Below are 13373 nucleotides of genomic sequence, written 5' to 3' on the forward strand. Positions count from 1 at the left end.
CAGGGAATCTCTTATAACACCTTCATTGTGAATCCAATGGCAAAACGCGGCCCAGAACAGAGCGTCGCATCTGACGGCCGTTTTGTTTTCGCGTCCCTATTGTTCTCGCGATTGACGGACCCCGCCATTTTCTTCATTTCCCCTTTGGCTTTCTATCACTCCCTGTTTTCTTCCCCACATCTTCCTTGCAATCCTCGTTTCACGCGATGTAGCCCATGAAAAGGCGTTTGCGCACGCGCGCTGCGGCTGACTAATAAGACAGGGTGACACAGTTCCTGGAGAAAGTGAGAAATAAAAAAAAGTAACTGCTGCCTTCGAACATTCTTGTCTTCGAAGAACGATCGCAGGGAGAGGAATACGTTTCAAGAATCGTGAGGGGCGCTATCCAGAGGAGAGTTTGATTGGGTGTGTCCCGCGGGAGATGTGAAACTTCGCCGCGAAGCAGTCACTACAGCCCCTCGAGCCCATTGGCTGGGCGACACGGTCTGGGATGGCTGAATGCGTGTCATCTTTGAGAAGTGGCGACTCAGCACGCGCATATACCGGAGGGCGTGAGACACTCTCTCTGAAACCTCATTGGGGCTTTGTAGCAAGTGCCTCCCATGCTTCCCCTCGTCCTCCATTCTTTTGCGGTTGTTTTTTTTCCTTGCTTTCTTCATAGCGCTTTAGTTCAGAGGTGTACACTTACCGTCTCTGCTTCTGTTGAGCTGGAGCGTAGGACTTGATGATGATGAAGTGCACACCGCAGCCACCCGTGAGTGTCTGGGTCATCTCGCTGGCGGCGACGAGGACTTTGTCTTTATTAAAGTTACTCCTGGGATGACGAAGACAAAAGAGGTCGGGTGGCGGCGATGCGCTCGGTCGAGAGATTTCCCACTTGACCCCGAGTTTTCGCGCCACCTGAGAATATCTACGACGCAAAAGCATCTTGTGTTCTTCAAAAGCGGAACGCGATGCCGTCCTACAAGTATGCAACTCTTTGGGTCTCCAGCGTTCATTTTATTGTGGCTTAGAAAAAGCAATTGCCAGAGGTTCCTGTTGCTTGCTTTTTCCCCCACGATATAATCAGGCTTGCTGTAGCGTCTTTTACCGTACTTACACCAAAAAAAAGTATAAAGTAAGAGGACCAGAAACCTTCTCTTGTGTATTCCGACGGGTTGTCTGAAGATATAGATCGAATAAAGGGTTATTCCTGCCAAAGTAGAGATTGTAAAGACGGAATGAGATGTGATGAGTGGAAGGTTTTTTCGGGCAGAGAAGAAAAGAGGCGCAGAGATGACGTTGCTTCACTGAAAAACGGGCTCTCAAAAGTGGAGCGCCACGGAGTCCCTCTAAACTCATTTTAAAGCCAGAATCCCGCCAACAACGCTGGTTTCACGGAGTATCGCGAACAAAGCTACAAAAAAAAAAAAACACCCATTGCACGATTGTAGCACTCGTGACGAGGCACGCTCCATTTTGTATCCACGGTGCACTAAGGGGGATATCTAAGAATTTTTTTTCTTCCATACTCTCCATGATTTAAAGCTCAAAGGAGACCAGCTAATAGCACACAGAAAGTGCTGAGGTGCTCGGCCGTCACGGTACTTATAGCCCTTGAGGCGCTGTAGCATGCGTGCCTGCTAGAGCACCTCGCTACGGGCCTGATATCCACATCTCGCTCCCATCGGAATGCTTCACTTTACTTAATAAATGTGCGCGGAAAATTGAGGTTTGAAGAGGAACTCAGTACTCGCGGAATAGACAATTTTTTTGCTAGAACACCCCGAAAGAATAGTGTCTTACGTATGTTTCTAAACAGTAAGTTTTTATTGAGTAGCAAGATCTCATAAGACTAATAAAGAACAGATTGCTAAATAAATCTTCAATATATATGCAGTCTGGGACCTCAACAAACCTGCACGCTGTGGTAAAAATACAGAATCAAGAATATTTTATCCTGACTTTGCGAAGAAGCTCTATCATTTGTAACCCTAAGGAAATAATCAGTTACAAGACACTTCTTTGTGTAAGGCGAGCATGCATATGCTTGAATATAAGCTTGTTATCCAGCTCATTCGTCTCGTCCATCTAATTCATCTTATCCAGCTTATCCATCTCTTACAGTAAAGTCTGCGGCGAAATACGTTTCCCTCAATTTCATTTTCGAAGGTTTCAATCCCTCCGGATAGAAAAACGCCCTTATGGGCTTACGCCATATAGCAGAGACTTCGTGCGCGCGCACATCGTGGTGGTGGCTACATGTGACGAACATGGAGTCGCGCTAGCAAGCACTCTATGTGCTAAGACGCCCAAGAGGGGCCGAGGAATGCGAGTCACAAGCAACATCTCGTTGTGTACTTAAAGTACATTGAACCTAAATTTTGAAAGAAATGTTTGGTTGCTTTCTCTTTCTCTCTCCCTCTTGTGTGTGTTTGTGTGTGTGTGTGTGTGTGTGTGTGTGCACGCGCTCGCTTTGAGCACTCTCGTTTGCAATGTATCTAATCCTTAGGGGTACAGTAAAATGAATGGAACGCGTAGTGACAAAATTTTGCTGATTAAATTATTCAAGACACTTGGTGACTGATAAAAATAGCGTAAATTAATACATTACAATAAACTCAGCCTTGCAACTGTCCTAGCGTCGCTTATGATGATCATTCGCGCAGTTTGAAAACTACGTGGACGCACAAACGCAGAAAAAAAGGACGTTTCTAATATTGCGACTTGGCTGAAAGCCAAATGCGCATTTTCAGCGGAGACGAATCGAAGACCTATAGTGTACCCCCACACGTGATATCACAATATTCTGATAAATGACAGCCAGCGAATGTGCCTAAGAATGTCGGTAATCTTCGTATTGGCCCCATTCCCGAAATGAGCAAAGTTGCACGCGTCCCGCACTCAGTCAGACCTTCGTCCAGCTGTCATCGGCGTCCGGATCGAGCAAACATTTCTTCCGGCACAATAAAGCCATATGCTGCTTCTCTGGGTCCCCTGCTTTCTTCTCTTCTTTCTCTACGCCACAGGGCAAGCTGTGGTCTTCTAGCCGTGCTGGCTGCAGACCACCTGCGTGACATTTATATAGTACGCTGCCGCCATATCACGGCGGAAAAATCTGGTCTCTCGCGATGCTGCTCCCCGCTCTGCTCCTTGCCGCACGGCAAACACGCTGGCCGGAATAAGGAAAGCAATTAGATGCCGCCGTCATCCTTTAGACTAGCTCATCGTAGTGCAAGATTACTTGCTGTCGCTCAGTCGCTGTTCTGATGAACACGATGTGCAGGTATTCTTACTTTCACCGCTATTGGCTGATTGCCGAGATTTATTGGACGGGGAACTGGCACCACATTACAACAAAACTACAGAGGGTCAGCTGCTGGAAGAATGTTCCGGTACGCTAGAAATTTTATGGCTTGGATAAATCCGCAATAATGATTGATTAAGATTTACATCAATAGGTCACATCATAGACGACCGTTGAAACAAGTGGGTTATACTTGTTTATTGTGTTTTTTGTTTTGACAAAGCGAGAAATGATTCAGAGGCAAATTGTTTTCTGTATTAATTATTCTTTAAACCATGACACCTATCAGATCACCGCTTCCAGCCAGACATCTGCAGAAGAACTCAGGCCGATCATCGGCACAGAATAAAGTTATTGTATTTTCAGCAGTTTTTGTGAATCCGGGACCAAGTTGGTGACCTTTCATTCTTTTAATGTTCTTTGCCATTAGCCAGCCACCTTCACTAATGATATGTCAGCCATCAGGGTTGTCTGAAGTTGTATGTTATGAACACTTATAGACAGCGTAAAGATATTTTTTTCTACGGCCCCTGGATTCCGCCAGCATGCCCTCTACTGCATATCAGGATGCCTTCACTTACCTATCCTATACGTAGCAGGTGACGACTCACATTCTTCCTTGCCAACTGTTTAGTCGTTGCAATACTCTCCCGTTCTCGGCGTATTCTTGTTCGAGTGTTCATCAGGAATTGATGAAGGTCGTGTCTGGCTCACTCGTCCACCACCAGGAGCTCTCGGTATCAGCCGCGCAGAATCCACGGAGCGACGTCGCTAATTGTGCTTACACGTCCGTGTCGCCACAGCACAAATCCTAGCCCGTAAGATGAGGAGTGTGCTCACAGAACCGCGTGCCGAGAAACTGAGCCACCCCCTGCTCCTACTCTTCGTCCTTTTCCTCCATGAATAACTGATAGAAAGGCAGCGTGGATTCAGTATCCTTTCCCGTTACTTTTTCCGCTGCAGCTTCTCTGGCTACGCCCTGCTGAAGTGAATCGCCGCATTTATGACTTTGTTTTGTCGCCTTTAAGGATCCGGCATTCTTGCAACGCCACGCTAATGAGAGTGGCTTTCGAGGGGCTGGTCTTCATCGACTTTCTTAATGAGTATGCCACCTATAAAAGGCTTGCTCAAAAGGCAGCTTACTCCAGTATGGTTTTTTCTATTCGTAAGGCGAAGGCTAAAAATAGCCTCGCCGTCTGACTGTCACGAATCAATGCAAGCAAGATGTAATGCTGACAGAACGCGTGATTACCGTGTAGTTCATTAAGATGCCCGTGGCAGCCTCTTCATTAAATATAGTAGCACCATCAGGCTCGGCGCCAGTCCCCAAAAGCTATGTCAGCTGTGTTATCCTTTCAAAGTATGTGTGTCACTAACGCAACGCATGTGTTACCCAAGTGCGGACGTGTAATACTTGTGTTATGCATGTTTCGAAGTACGTGTTTCAGTGACAGCGAAGATAGCCTGCGCAAACAATAAAAGCAAATAAAACGTGGGATGGGGCGTCAAGCGAATGCTTGGGTTTTCGTTGGAATGAATGGCACCCGGTTGGGACGTGCTACTCTGAGATCTTCAGGCGTTTACTGTACCTTAATGTTCCTTCATCTCAGAACAAAGTCTTGGGATTTTACATCTTGAGCAAGTTGGTATATATATCAAGGCGTAATACTGCAAGCTGGTAAAATATTGTCCTAGTAGGATTTGCGTTTGTGTCTGGTGCAGTAGTTAGCGATTACATAATCCCCTGGTCAGTTTGCAACATCAACTGGTTCCGCAAACAGTCAGTATCCGTTGACTATTTTACAGCAATGACGCCGTCTTTCTAAGTCAAGTGTGGCTGGCATCCTCCGCCTGCAGTCCCTTAACAATTAAAGCGACTGAAATGGCGAAAAGATAGACGCCTACGCGTAACCATTGGCACGTGTCCGTCACCTAACATACGCTGTGCTTTCTGACAGGCGGTAATTCCGCCCGGCTAACTGTCACATTTAGGTAAACGTTCGCTTTCGCCGGAAACTTTCTCCCGTGAACAAGTTTTGATCCTGAACGACAGACACCAACCGGAGCGCGCACTGTACCTCTCTGACACTAAAATCTCGTTAAGCAGAGGTTCTAGTCTTGCCATGGCTTTTGCGCTAAGTGGCAGTTAGCAGTGGTGCGCACCGCTGCGCGTTCCCCACTCAGTGTACGTTTTAGGACACCTTGAGTGGATCTTCCCTTCGAAAGTGGACCATGAAAAGATTTAGGTGCGCGGAGGTAGAACGCAAAGACGTGGCGAGCAAAAGAGAGAGAAAAAAGAGAGAGAATGATGCTGCGTCTAAATTGTAAAATCGATGGTGCATCACGAATCAGAGCCCATTGGTCGACCATTTCTGCCTCCGCCCCCCCCCCTCTTTTTTTTTCTTTGTATGAAAACCGATCATAGTAGAGCTGACAAGCCTGCGAGGCGTCGATTTCCAATGCAAAACGAGCCATCATGTTTGCCAGAGCAGCAGCGGCAATGACAGGACAGAAGTACAGCGACAAGAGGAGACACCTCGTGACCGCTGTGCATCGCACGGGTGCAGAATATGCGCACGCCACGGTTCGCAACTCGCCCGGGAATGCAATAATGCTGCGAAAATAAAAACCTGCGATTTTTCTTTCGGGTCCGCGCAGTCACCGGTGGTTGAGTCCTAATAATATCAAAGGGCATCGGAAGCGGCCGTGCCTGAAATGGCAATATGCGCCTTCTAGCGGCCGCTGTCTGCTGCTTGGTTAGGAGCACTGACGGCCCTATTTGAAGCACGTCGCTTGCGGTATTCCTGCACCGTCCAGCTCCAGATAACGGGCATTCCAGCTTTAGCGCTTGGTCTTTCAGCCTCTTATGCATGCACCGTCATTCTCGTATTCATCGTGAGAATAAAGACTGCATTAGATGGCAGCGCGAGGCAGCGGACGTCGCCCACCACGGCAGAGTGTACTAGAGTGCTTTAGCTTCTGCGCGGCTGCGATAAAAGCTCGGCCAGCGGCGCTTGTCACCTGGTCGGCCACATCTTGCTTGCTTGTCCCCGATATTGACTGAGCGATGGCAGGCTGCTTTTTGTGTGTGCCTGGTAGGCGTAAAGCACGCTCGTGTCGCTCATGCAAATGACAGGCGAACTCATTCCTCCTCCCCATCCCGTCTGGAATGAAATTTTTTGAACTGTTCCACTTTAATAAAAGATTGTGCTTCCTTCTTAGGTGTCAAACTTGTTTATTTTACTTAGCAACACTATAGAGGCGCCGACTTCTCTTATAATGCTCTATTTAGTCGTGTATTCAAGTTTTCGAGGAATTTCTATCTCATTATACTTTTGGGAGCACATCAGTGTGTGCTAGTAGATATCAACTTCAACCAGCACCTAATATTTTTTTACTAGGAGGTGTTTCTTTACATGGATGTTCTAGATAGCACTGTTTTGTAAACAACATTCTCAAGAAAGTTTCTCACAACGTTGCAAAGTTGTCTTCACAAGCCTGTATGGTGCGATTTCTAGCTTCATAAAGACCATGAAGACACATTCCTAATAAAGCATATCAAGTTACATGAATACATATTTTGATCAATAACGCATAGCTTGCCGGGTGAGTTGTTCGCACTATTCGGATGAGGATACCTGCCATTGAAACGAAGACGGCGAAGACGGACAAGCAGAAAGGACAAGCACTTGTCCTGTCTGGTTGTTAATCTTCACTGTCTTCACTTTTATCGCAGGTTTACTCTTGTAAATTATGTGGCTGCGCGGCCAGAGTGATTCTCTCGCAAATGGATGATGCATACAAGAATATCAGGTATTCTGTCTATCTAATCTAGAAAACTAAGTGCGGCATCATTCAGACTTCGAATTTCTTCTCACTGCTTACTGTTTCAGCATAAAAAACACCGCATATTTCGAGCCGTGCTTCGAAGTTTTTGAGTCGGCGTAGTTATGAATTCATGGACGGTGTGTGACCACAGAGGCGGAGTTATATACGAACGCAGAAATGCAAGAAGAAACGCACGCACGCACTCATGACTGGGTCGTATATACTGCCTAAGAATACTGGTGTGCTTAGAATACATACTGTAACTAGAAAATAATTTTCCTCCAGCAGCATTATTCTGAGTCCACCATCTTTCAAGAGCCTGAGAAAATTTGTTCGGTGGCACCGTTGCCAGTGCTGTTAAGTCTATTTGCGCTTCAACAGCTCTGGGTCATGTGACCTGAACAGAAGCGTCACGCATGACGTCATTTCTAGAAAGGCGTGTCGCTGTCGAGCATCACTATGGCAGTAGTGGTGCCGGCAAAATAGCGTGAAACGCGAAACGGCAAGGTACGAGTTACTGAACCCCACCGTCACATGAACCAGCCGCTGACAATGGCAAGATAGCGCTAGTTGTGCAACGCCAGGCTCAACCTTGAATTGCGTATACAATTTGTACATCAGCGGTGTGATGTCATATAGTTTCTGTTCAGGTCACGTGACCTCGAGCTGTTGATGTGTAAATTCTTTCCCATCCTCAGCTTTACACACGAAGACAGAAAACATGCCGCGTCGCTTTTTTTCACGTTCGTGTGAGAACAATAGGCTCGGTGTATTTCACCGTGTCAAGGTTACAAAAATATATTAGTGCTAATTTAGAGAGCATTTTGCAGATGACAAGCACTTAATCTTCTTTTCATTTGCGATTGCTTATATAAACAGACAACGAACTTTATTTCGACCGTTTTAACAGTATTTTTTGTTGTTGTTGTGAGCTGCTTACAACTATATGATTCGTGAGTTCCATCACCCAGTGAGAATGTTAATTTCTGTTGCGCAGTCACTGAAATAGTGGCCATAACCTATCTTAATTGCTTCGCAAAACATTCAGGCACCAATCAGACATAAGTACGCCCATGGCTACGGGGCGTTGAGCGCATCAGGGCTACTCATTCAGCCTGCAATAGGTATTTACGTAGAAGCGCTGTGTGGTCGTCCATGTAAACGAAATTTTTTTAGTTTTCATCCACAGTCAAGAGAAACAAATCCATTCATTTTATATTGAGATGATGATGCTGGATAGATAACAAGACGCTGGGAACATTGTGACTGTGGTAGTAAAACTCGGTGACGTGGCAAAAATAGCTTTGCTAACAAACCAAAATACCTAAAGTTCGGGCGCGACCGAATGGCCATCCACCTCGAACATATTCAAGCAAGGCGAAAAGAAGTCACTCTATCATGAAGGCTGTGGCTCGCATAGAAAAGGTGTTTGCAATGGTTAGTCCTCGCCCACAAGGACAAAAGTCTGCCTCGTGGGCCCACGAGCGATATGGGCATGCGCCGAGTAGCGCCTGCACGTACAACGGCGCATATAAATGTAGCTTGAGAGGATTTACCTTTAACATTGAACTTGCAGGTTGTGTCCTCAATTATTAGCTGCCACAGATCAAGGGCTACCACAGGAAAAACATCATCGCTGCTAGACATGACGCGCAGCTATGTCTGCATTACGCGCAGCTGCATTTTACATTAACTTACTGTGAGCGCTCTTAAGGACATCTCATCATAACAGACACAAAAGAAATGCATCACGTTCATAAAGTACGTGGGGCGATCGAGCAACAGGGAAGGAAATTATTTCGGGTAGTCAGGTGCGTGTGGTTTCGACAGTTTTCATGCTACGATGCCTGCAGGAAAAATATGTAGACGTCTTATGGCCACGTTGTGAGGCACACGCTATTGGACGTGAATCGTGTTCTTTATTATGCTAATAATGTAAAAAAACAAAATATTTCTAATATAGCCAACTAAACATGTTTTGCAAACATGTTTTTTTTTTATTTTGGTGCGTCCACTGTAAAATCATTACGCGACCAGTAAGTTTGAAAATCTTTTCAAGCGATGCTTTTATACTTCTTTATTTTCCGAAATTCCCAATGTCCGCTGCTGCGAATGCGTAGTTGATACACAAACTGCTAGACTTTTTTTTTTCTCAAGTTGTCTCTGGTTCACTGATTATTGACGTGCAAGAAAGCCAGCTCGTCACATGGCGTTCTCTTTGGGCGGTTCGTCACAGGCAAGCTAGTATCAGGAAAAGCACCCCCACCTAATGCCGAGGACATCAATAAAAAGCATCCCGACAGACTGCAAGCACCCTCGGCAAGTCGACGAGCGGAAGGCGCGAAGGCGGCTAATGAGCGCAGTTGCTCTATTGTGCCCATCGGGCGGCACCGAACACTTGGTCCGCCCGGGTGGCGCATTAGGGCCACTGCTGGTGCGGGGAAAACTTTTATTCTGGGCCACCCTTGACCTAGTGGCAAGGTCGCGCAGAGCCCCCGCTTTTCCGTCCGGAAGCCCGATCGGTGAACACACTGGCGGCGCCTCGTGGAGCGCCCGAGCGTCTTGCACGCCGTCAGCTGACAACCATGGCGAGGCCTGTGGCGCAGCACTGGCGGCGGCCGCGCGAAGCGCGTCCTGCCTGCCGCAGCACAGAACACCCCGCAGTACGGCTGTGCGTTTTCGTAGCAGCAGCCGCGCATTTGTTGTCCGGATGTGTCGCGGAAGCCGAGTGCCGAGCGGCTCGCGTTGCTAGTTGTTTTGCGTCCCGTCACATCAGCCCCGCCATGGACTTCGTAGGTAAGGAGTCGCCGAATTCGCTTTTGATTCTTTGCTCTGCATTAGCGTCGAGAGCTTTTGTTCTGGCCAGCTTGCGGTAGACTTTGTAGGCCAGCATGGTTGCTCTGTAGTCTTGGCTGAATAAAAGCAATATTTTTTGGGATGGCTGGTCTTTTTCTCGTACTTGCACGGTGGCCGTTATTTTGGGGACTTGCTTTCATTTTCTTTGCTCCTTAGTTGCGGGCGCGCACTGCGCAAGCCTGGTTGCTAGTAGGACAGCGCGACTCGCAACAACGGGCAGCCGTAGCGCGAGGCACAGCCGCGCGTCTGATCACGACATTGAATTGTACGGCTGTGCACCGCGAGTGTCTCTCCGTAGTTGCAAGGTCCAGCGTGCAAGCAGTAGTAGCTTCAGGCGTCCCAGGGCCTCTGCGTGGTCAGAAAAGCAAGTTGTCCCGGTCAATGCGCAGCAAGAGTGGCCTGCGCCGCTTCCGGGTCCCGCGGGGCCTGCGTCCGGCATTCAAAAATGGCGCCCATCGCAACGACCGCATCGATTTGCTGTGGTGACTGCTGCAGGCAGCACGAGAGGGCGCCGTGCGCCTGAATTAAACATGAGCGGGGCACCGTCCGGCAGTGTCCGGGACGCAGGACGGATGCAGGCTGCGTCGCGCCGGAGAGGCTGGCGGTCACGCACCGGCTGCGACGAAACCACCGACGGACTCCTGGCATGGTCGGAGCAAGAGAGAAAAAAGGGTTGCCACGCTGCGACCATTACCTCGGGCCAAGGCTGTCCCTAGCAGCACTTCTGGCAAGAAGGGCGCGCGTAATGAGCCCGTAGGAGCCACTGTCCGGTTGACTGATGGTTGTGTGTCACTCCTTCCATGCTCCCTTGTACGCTCTTTCCCTCTTTCTTTCGATTCTGTGTGAGAGAAAGTAGCCTGTTCGCCATTGAAGATGTACATTACAAATGGGCCGGATGTCCTTTTTTTTGCAAGACAGGGCGTTTGAGACTTTTTTAACGCTTTTTTTTTGCTTGCTTGCGAGAAAATCTATGAGTACAATATAATCTTTCCTACTCCAATTCACATAGGCTTGCGCAGGCAACTTCATTCTGAAGAGTCACAGCTCTCAGCGGCTAACGGTTTTCTCCACAAGCAATATCTGATGGCATCCCAAGTATTCTATTCTCTCATTAAACACACTTGAACAGCATTAAATGGCGTACAAAACTGGGTGAGTTGGTTAAACTTCATGGTTTGAAACGCCGTGCAAAAACAGGATGTGTCCTCCTTTTTCTTGCGTACCGTCTTGTTGCGCTGTGCTTGAAAGCATGAAGTGGGAAACGGCACATTAAAAACCTGCACGATCAAAATTAAACACTGAATTTTTAAATTATGTTTTCCATTTTTTTCTGTAGTTGTGATATCTGGCAATGGCTACGCGAATGCAATGCTCGGACCATATAGGAGTAGGACCATTATAAACCCAATCTCAGGCGAACATGATATACTGAACTTGCAAAATTATGTAACATCAGACCAGGCTCAAAGCGTCGTGGAATGTGTATATTATTAATTTAACGTGCCTGTATTGTCCCTTATGCTAGCTAAATAATTTAAACTAGTCAATTTCTTCTAATATTGGTATTTGTTATTTTCTTACTTCTATTGAACACTTACTCCCTCCGGGCCTTTCAGAAGAGAATTTGAACGCAGATATCGGAGCTTCTTGAGGGGGCCTCGAGAAGGCACTGTCATGAACAAACCTAACACAAATGGCCAAAGTTCTTCAATAGTCACGATGAGGGGTGCACTCGAATCAGCGAAACCCTTCACAGTCATTCACGAAAGTGTGGCAACCGGACAGGTTTGCGCATGGACCACCTGATTTATTGCTCTTTAACCACCCGTGCAGTTCCAATTCCTGTAGCGTGAACGGCTCCAACACTGTGAACAACTTTTCTTGTGCTCTTCGCTTCTTCACCACAAGGCTCTATTTTTTTTCTTTTGTGTCTGTATCGAAAGCTCTTCTTTGATACGGAGTGATGACAGGGATACTTATTTCTTATACTTCACTCGTTTTGTCTTCTTTACTTAGTCACTTAGCCCCGCCTTCATTCCTGACAACTTGCAGAGCGCCTAGCACGCTCACTGATCATTTCTTGTCCGACTATCGCTTTCGTGCTTATTTTCTTTTATTTTTCTTTATTTTTTAACAATACCATACACCTATCCATTATAGAAAGCTGTTCACTTGGCCTTCTTTGGTCAGAGTTTCATCATAGCGCGCTTCTATCCCTCTATCGGATGAAGCCATCAGCACTACGAGCTTAGAAGTTTTGGGGTGTGTGTGTGTGTGTGTGTGTGTGTGTGTGTGTGTGTGTGTGTGTGTGTGTGTGCGTGTGTGTGTGTGTGTGTGAGTGAGTGAGTGAGTGAGTGAGTGTGTGTGTGTGTGTGTGTGTGTGAAGAAGCGATAACAAGCTAAAAAATAATAATAATAAATCCGGATGCCTTTAATTCTGTATTTATTTTCCTGACAGGCTCCTTTTGTTTCTCGCCTTTTATCCTATGTCATTCTGCTCCTTCAAAGTCTGGTACTGATTTGTCGGGCATCTATTCTTGCTCCTTGGCAAGAAATTCTTTCTCGGCTGGTGCCCGCTGAGTCCGATTTCTCACGTCACTGATACAAGGACAAATAGAAATAAACACTCTATCCCACTCCTGTCGCTTCAACACGCCCTTATCGCATTGCTAGCACCCTACCCATTCTTGAGCAAGATTGATTGGTGGAGCTCCTTCCTGTCCTGTCTACAAGTAACAACAAGCAGAGTTGAAGATGGGACAGTGTGAGAATGTCGGGGCGAACGGTAAGACAAGTGAAATCCCCTAGATCTCTAGAAAGGCGAAAAAAGTGTACACAAACTCGCCTCATGTTTCGGCGGCAAACAGTGGACATAGGTTTGAGCAGACAGAAATGGCAAATGGTGAAATAATCATGCAAAACGGGAAGTCCTTTGTTTTACTCTGAATAAATGTTTTTTTTTGCAATTGATATTTTTTCACTGAATCATTACAAACGGGAGACATTTATTTTGGCGATCATCCTAATGTAACAGCTTCAGCTATCTTGGACACGTCTACGTATCTCATTAGGACGACCCCTAAGTTTATCTTGCTATTTTCTAATAGCACCAAACTATGGGACCTATACCATCCCATGAAATGAGATGTACAGTCCCATCGATGCAATGAAATTTATCGAATCACTAGTTGCGTACTAGATGTTGACAGCCTATACTTTGTCAAAGTCATCGGTTGCGTTTTTAGTGAGACAAGGTGACTGTCATATCACTGCAACCAATTTTCCACGTTCTAAAATATCTCATCAGCACACTGCAATGTTATTTCACTGCGTTTTTATGCAGCTTAATCACGGGCCGCAATTTTTCATACATTCTTATCGCTGAACAACTAAAGTACCTCTT

General features: G+C 46.7%; 1 protein-coding gene across 3 annotated transcripts in view; it reads left to right on the plus strand.

Annotated features, from left to right (window-relative positions):
• Nucleotides 1-13373, plus strand: part of cpx (synaptic transmission protein complexin) — a 406174-nt gene that overhangs the window by 266007 nt on the left and 126794 nt on the right. The window contains exon 1 of one of the 3 annotated variants that reach the window (XM_075876397.1): nt 9771-9910. The exons of the other annotated variants lie outside the window; for them this stretch is intronic. Within the exon in view, the coding sequence (XP_075732512.1) occupies nt 9898-9910 (13 nt within the window). The 5' untranslated portion in view covers nt 9771-9897. Of the gene's footprint in view, nt 1-9770; nt 9911-13373 lie in introns of those variants that run through there. 3 annotated transcript variants of the gene reach the window in all.

Source organism: Rhipicephalus microplus, chromosome X (genome assembly GCF_043290135.1).
Source record: "Rhipicephalus microplus isolate Deutch F79 chromosome X, USDA_Rmic, whole genome shotgun sequence".
NCBI classification, from domain to species: domain Eukaryota; kingdom Metazoa; phylum Arthropoda; class Arachnida; order Ixodida; family Ixodidae; genus Rhipicephalus; species Rhipicephalus microplus.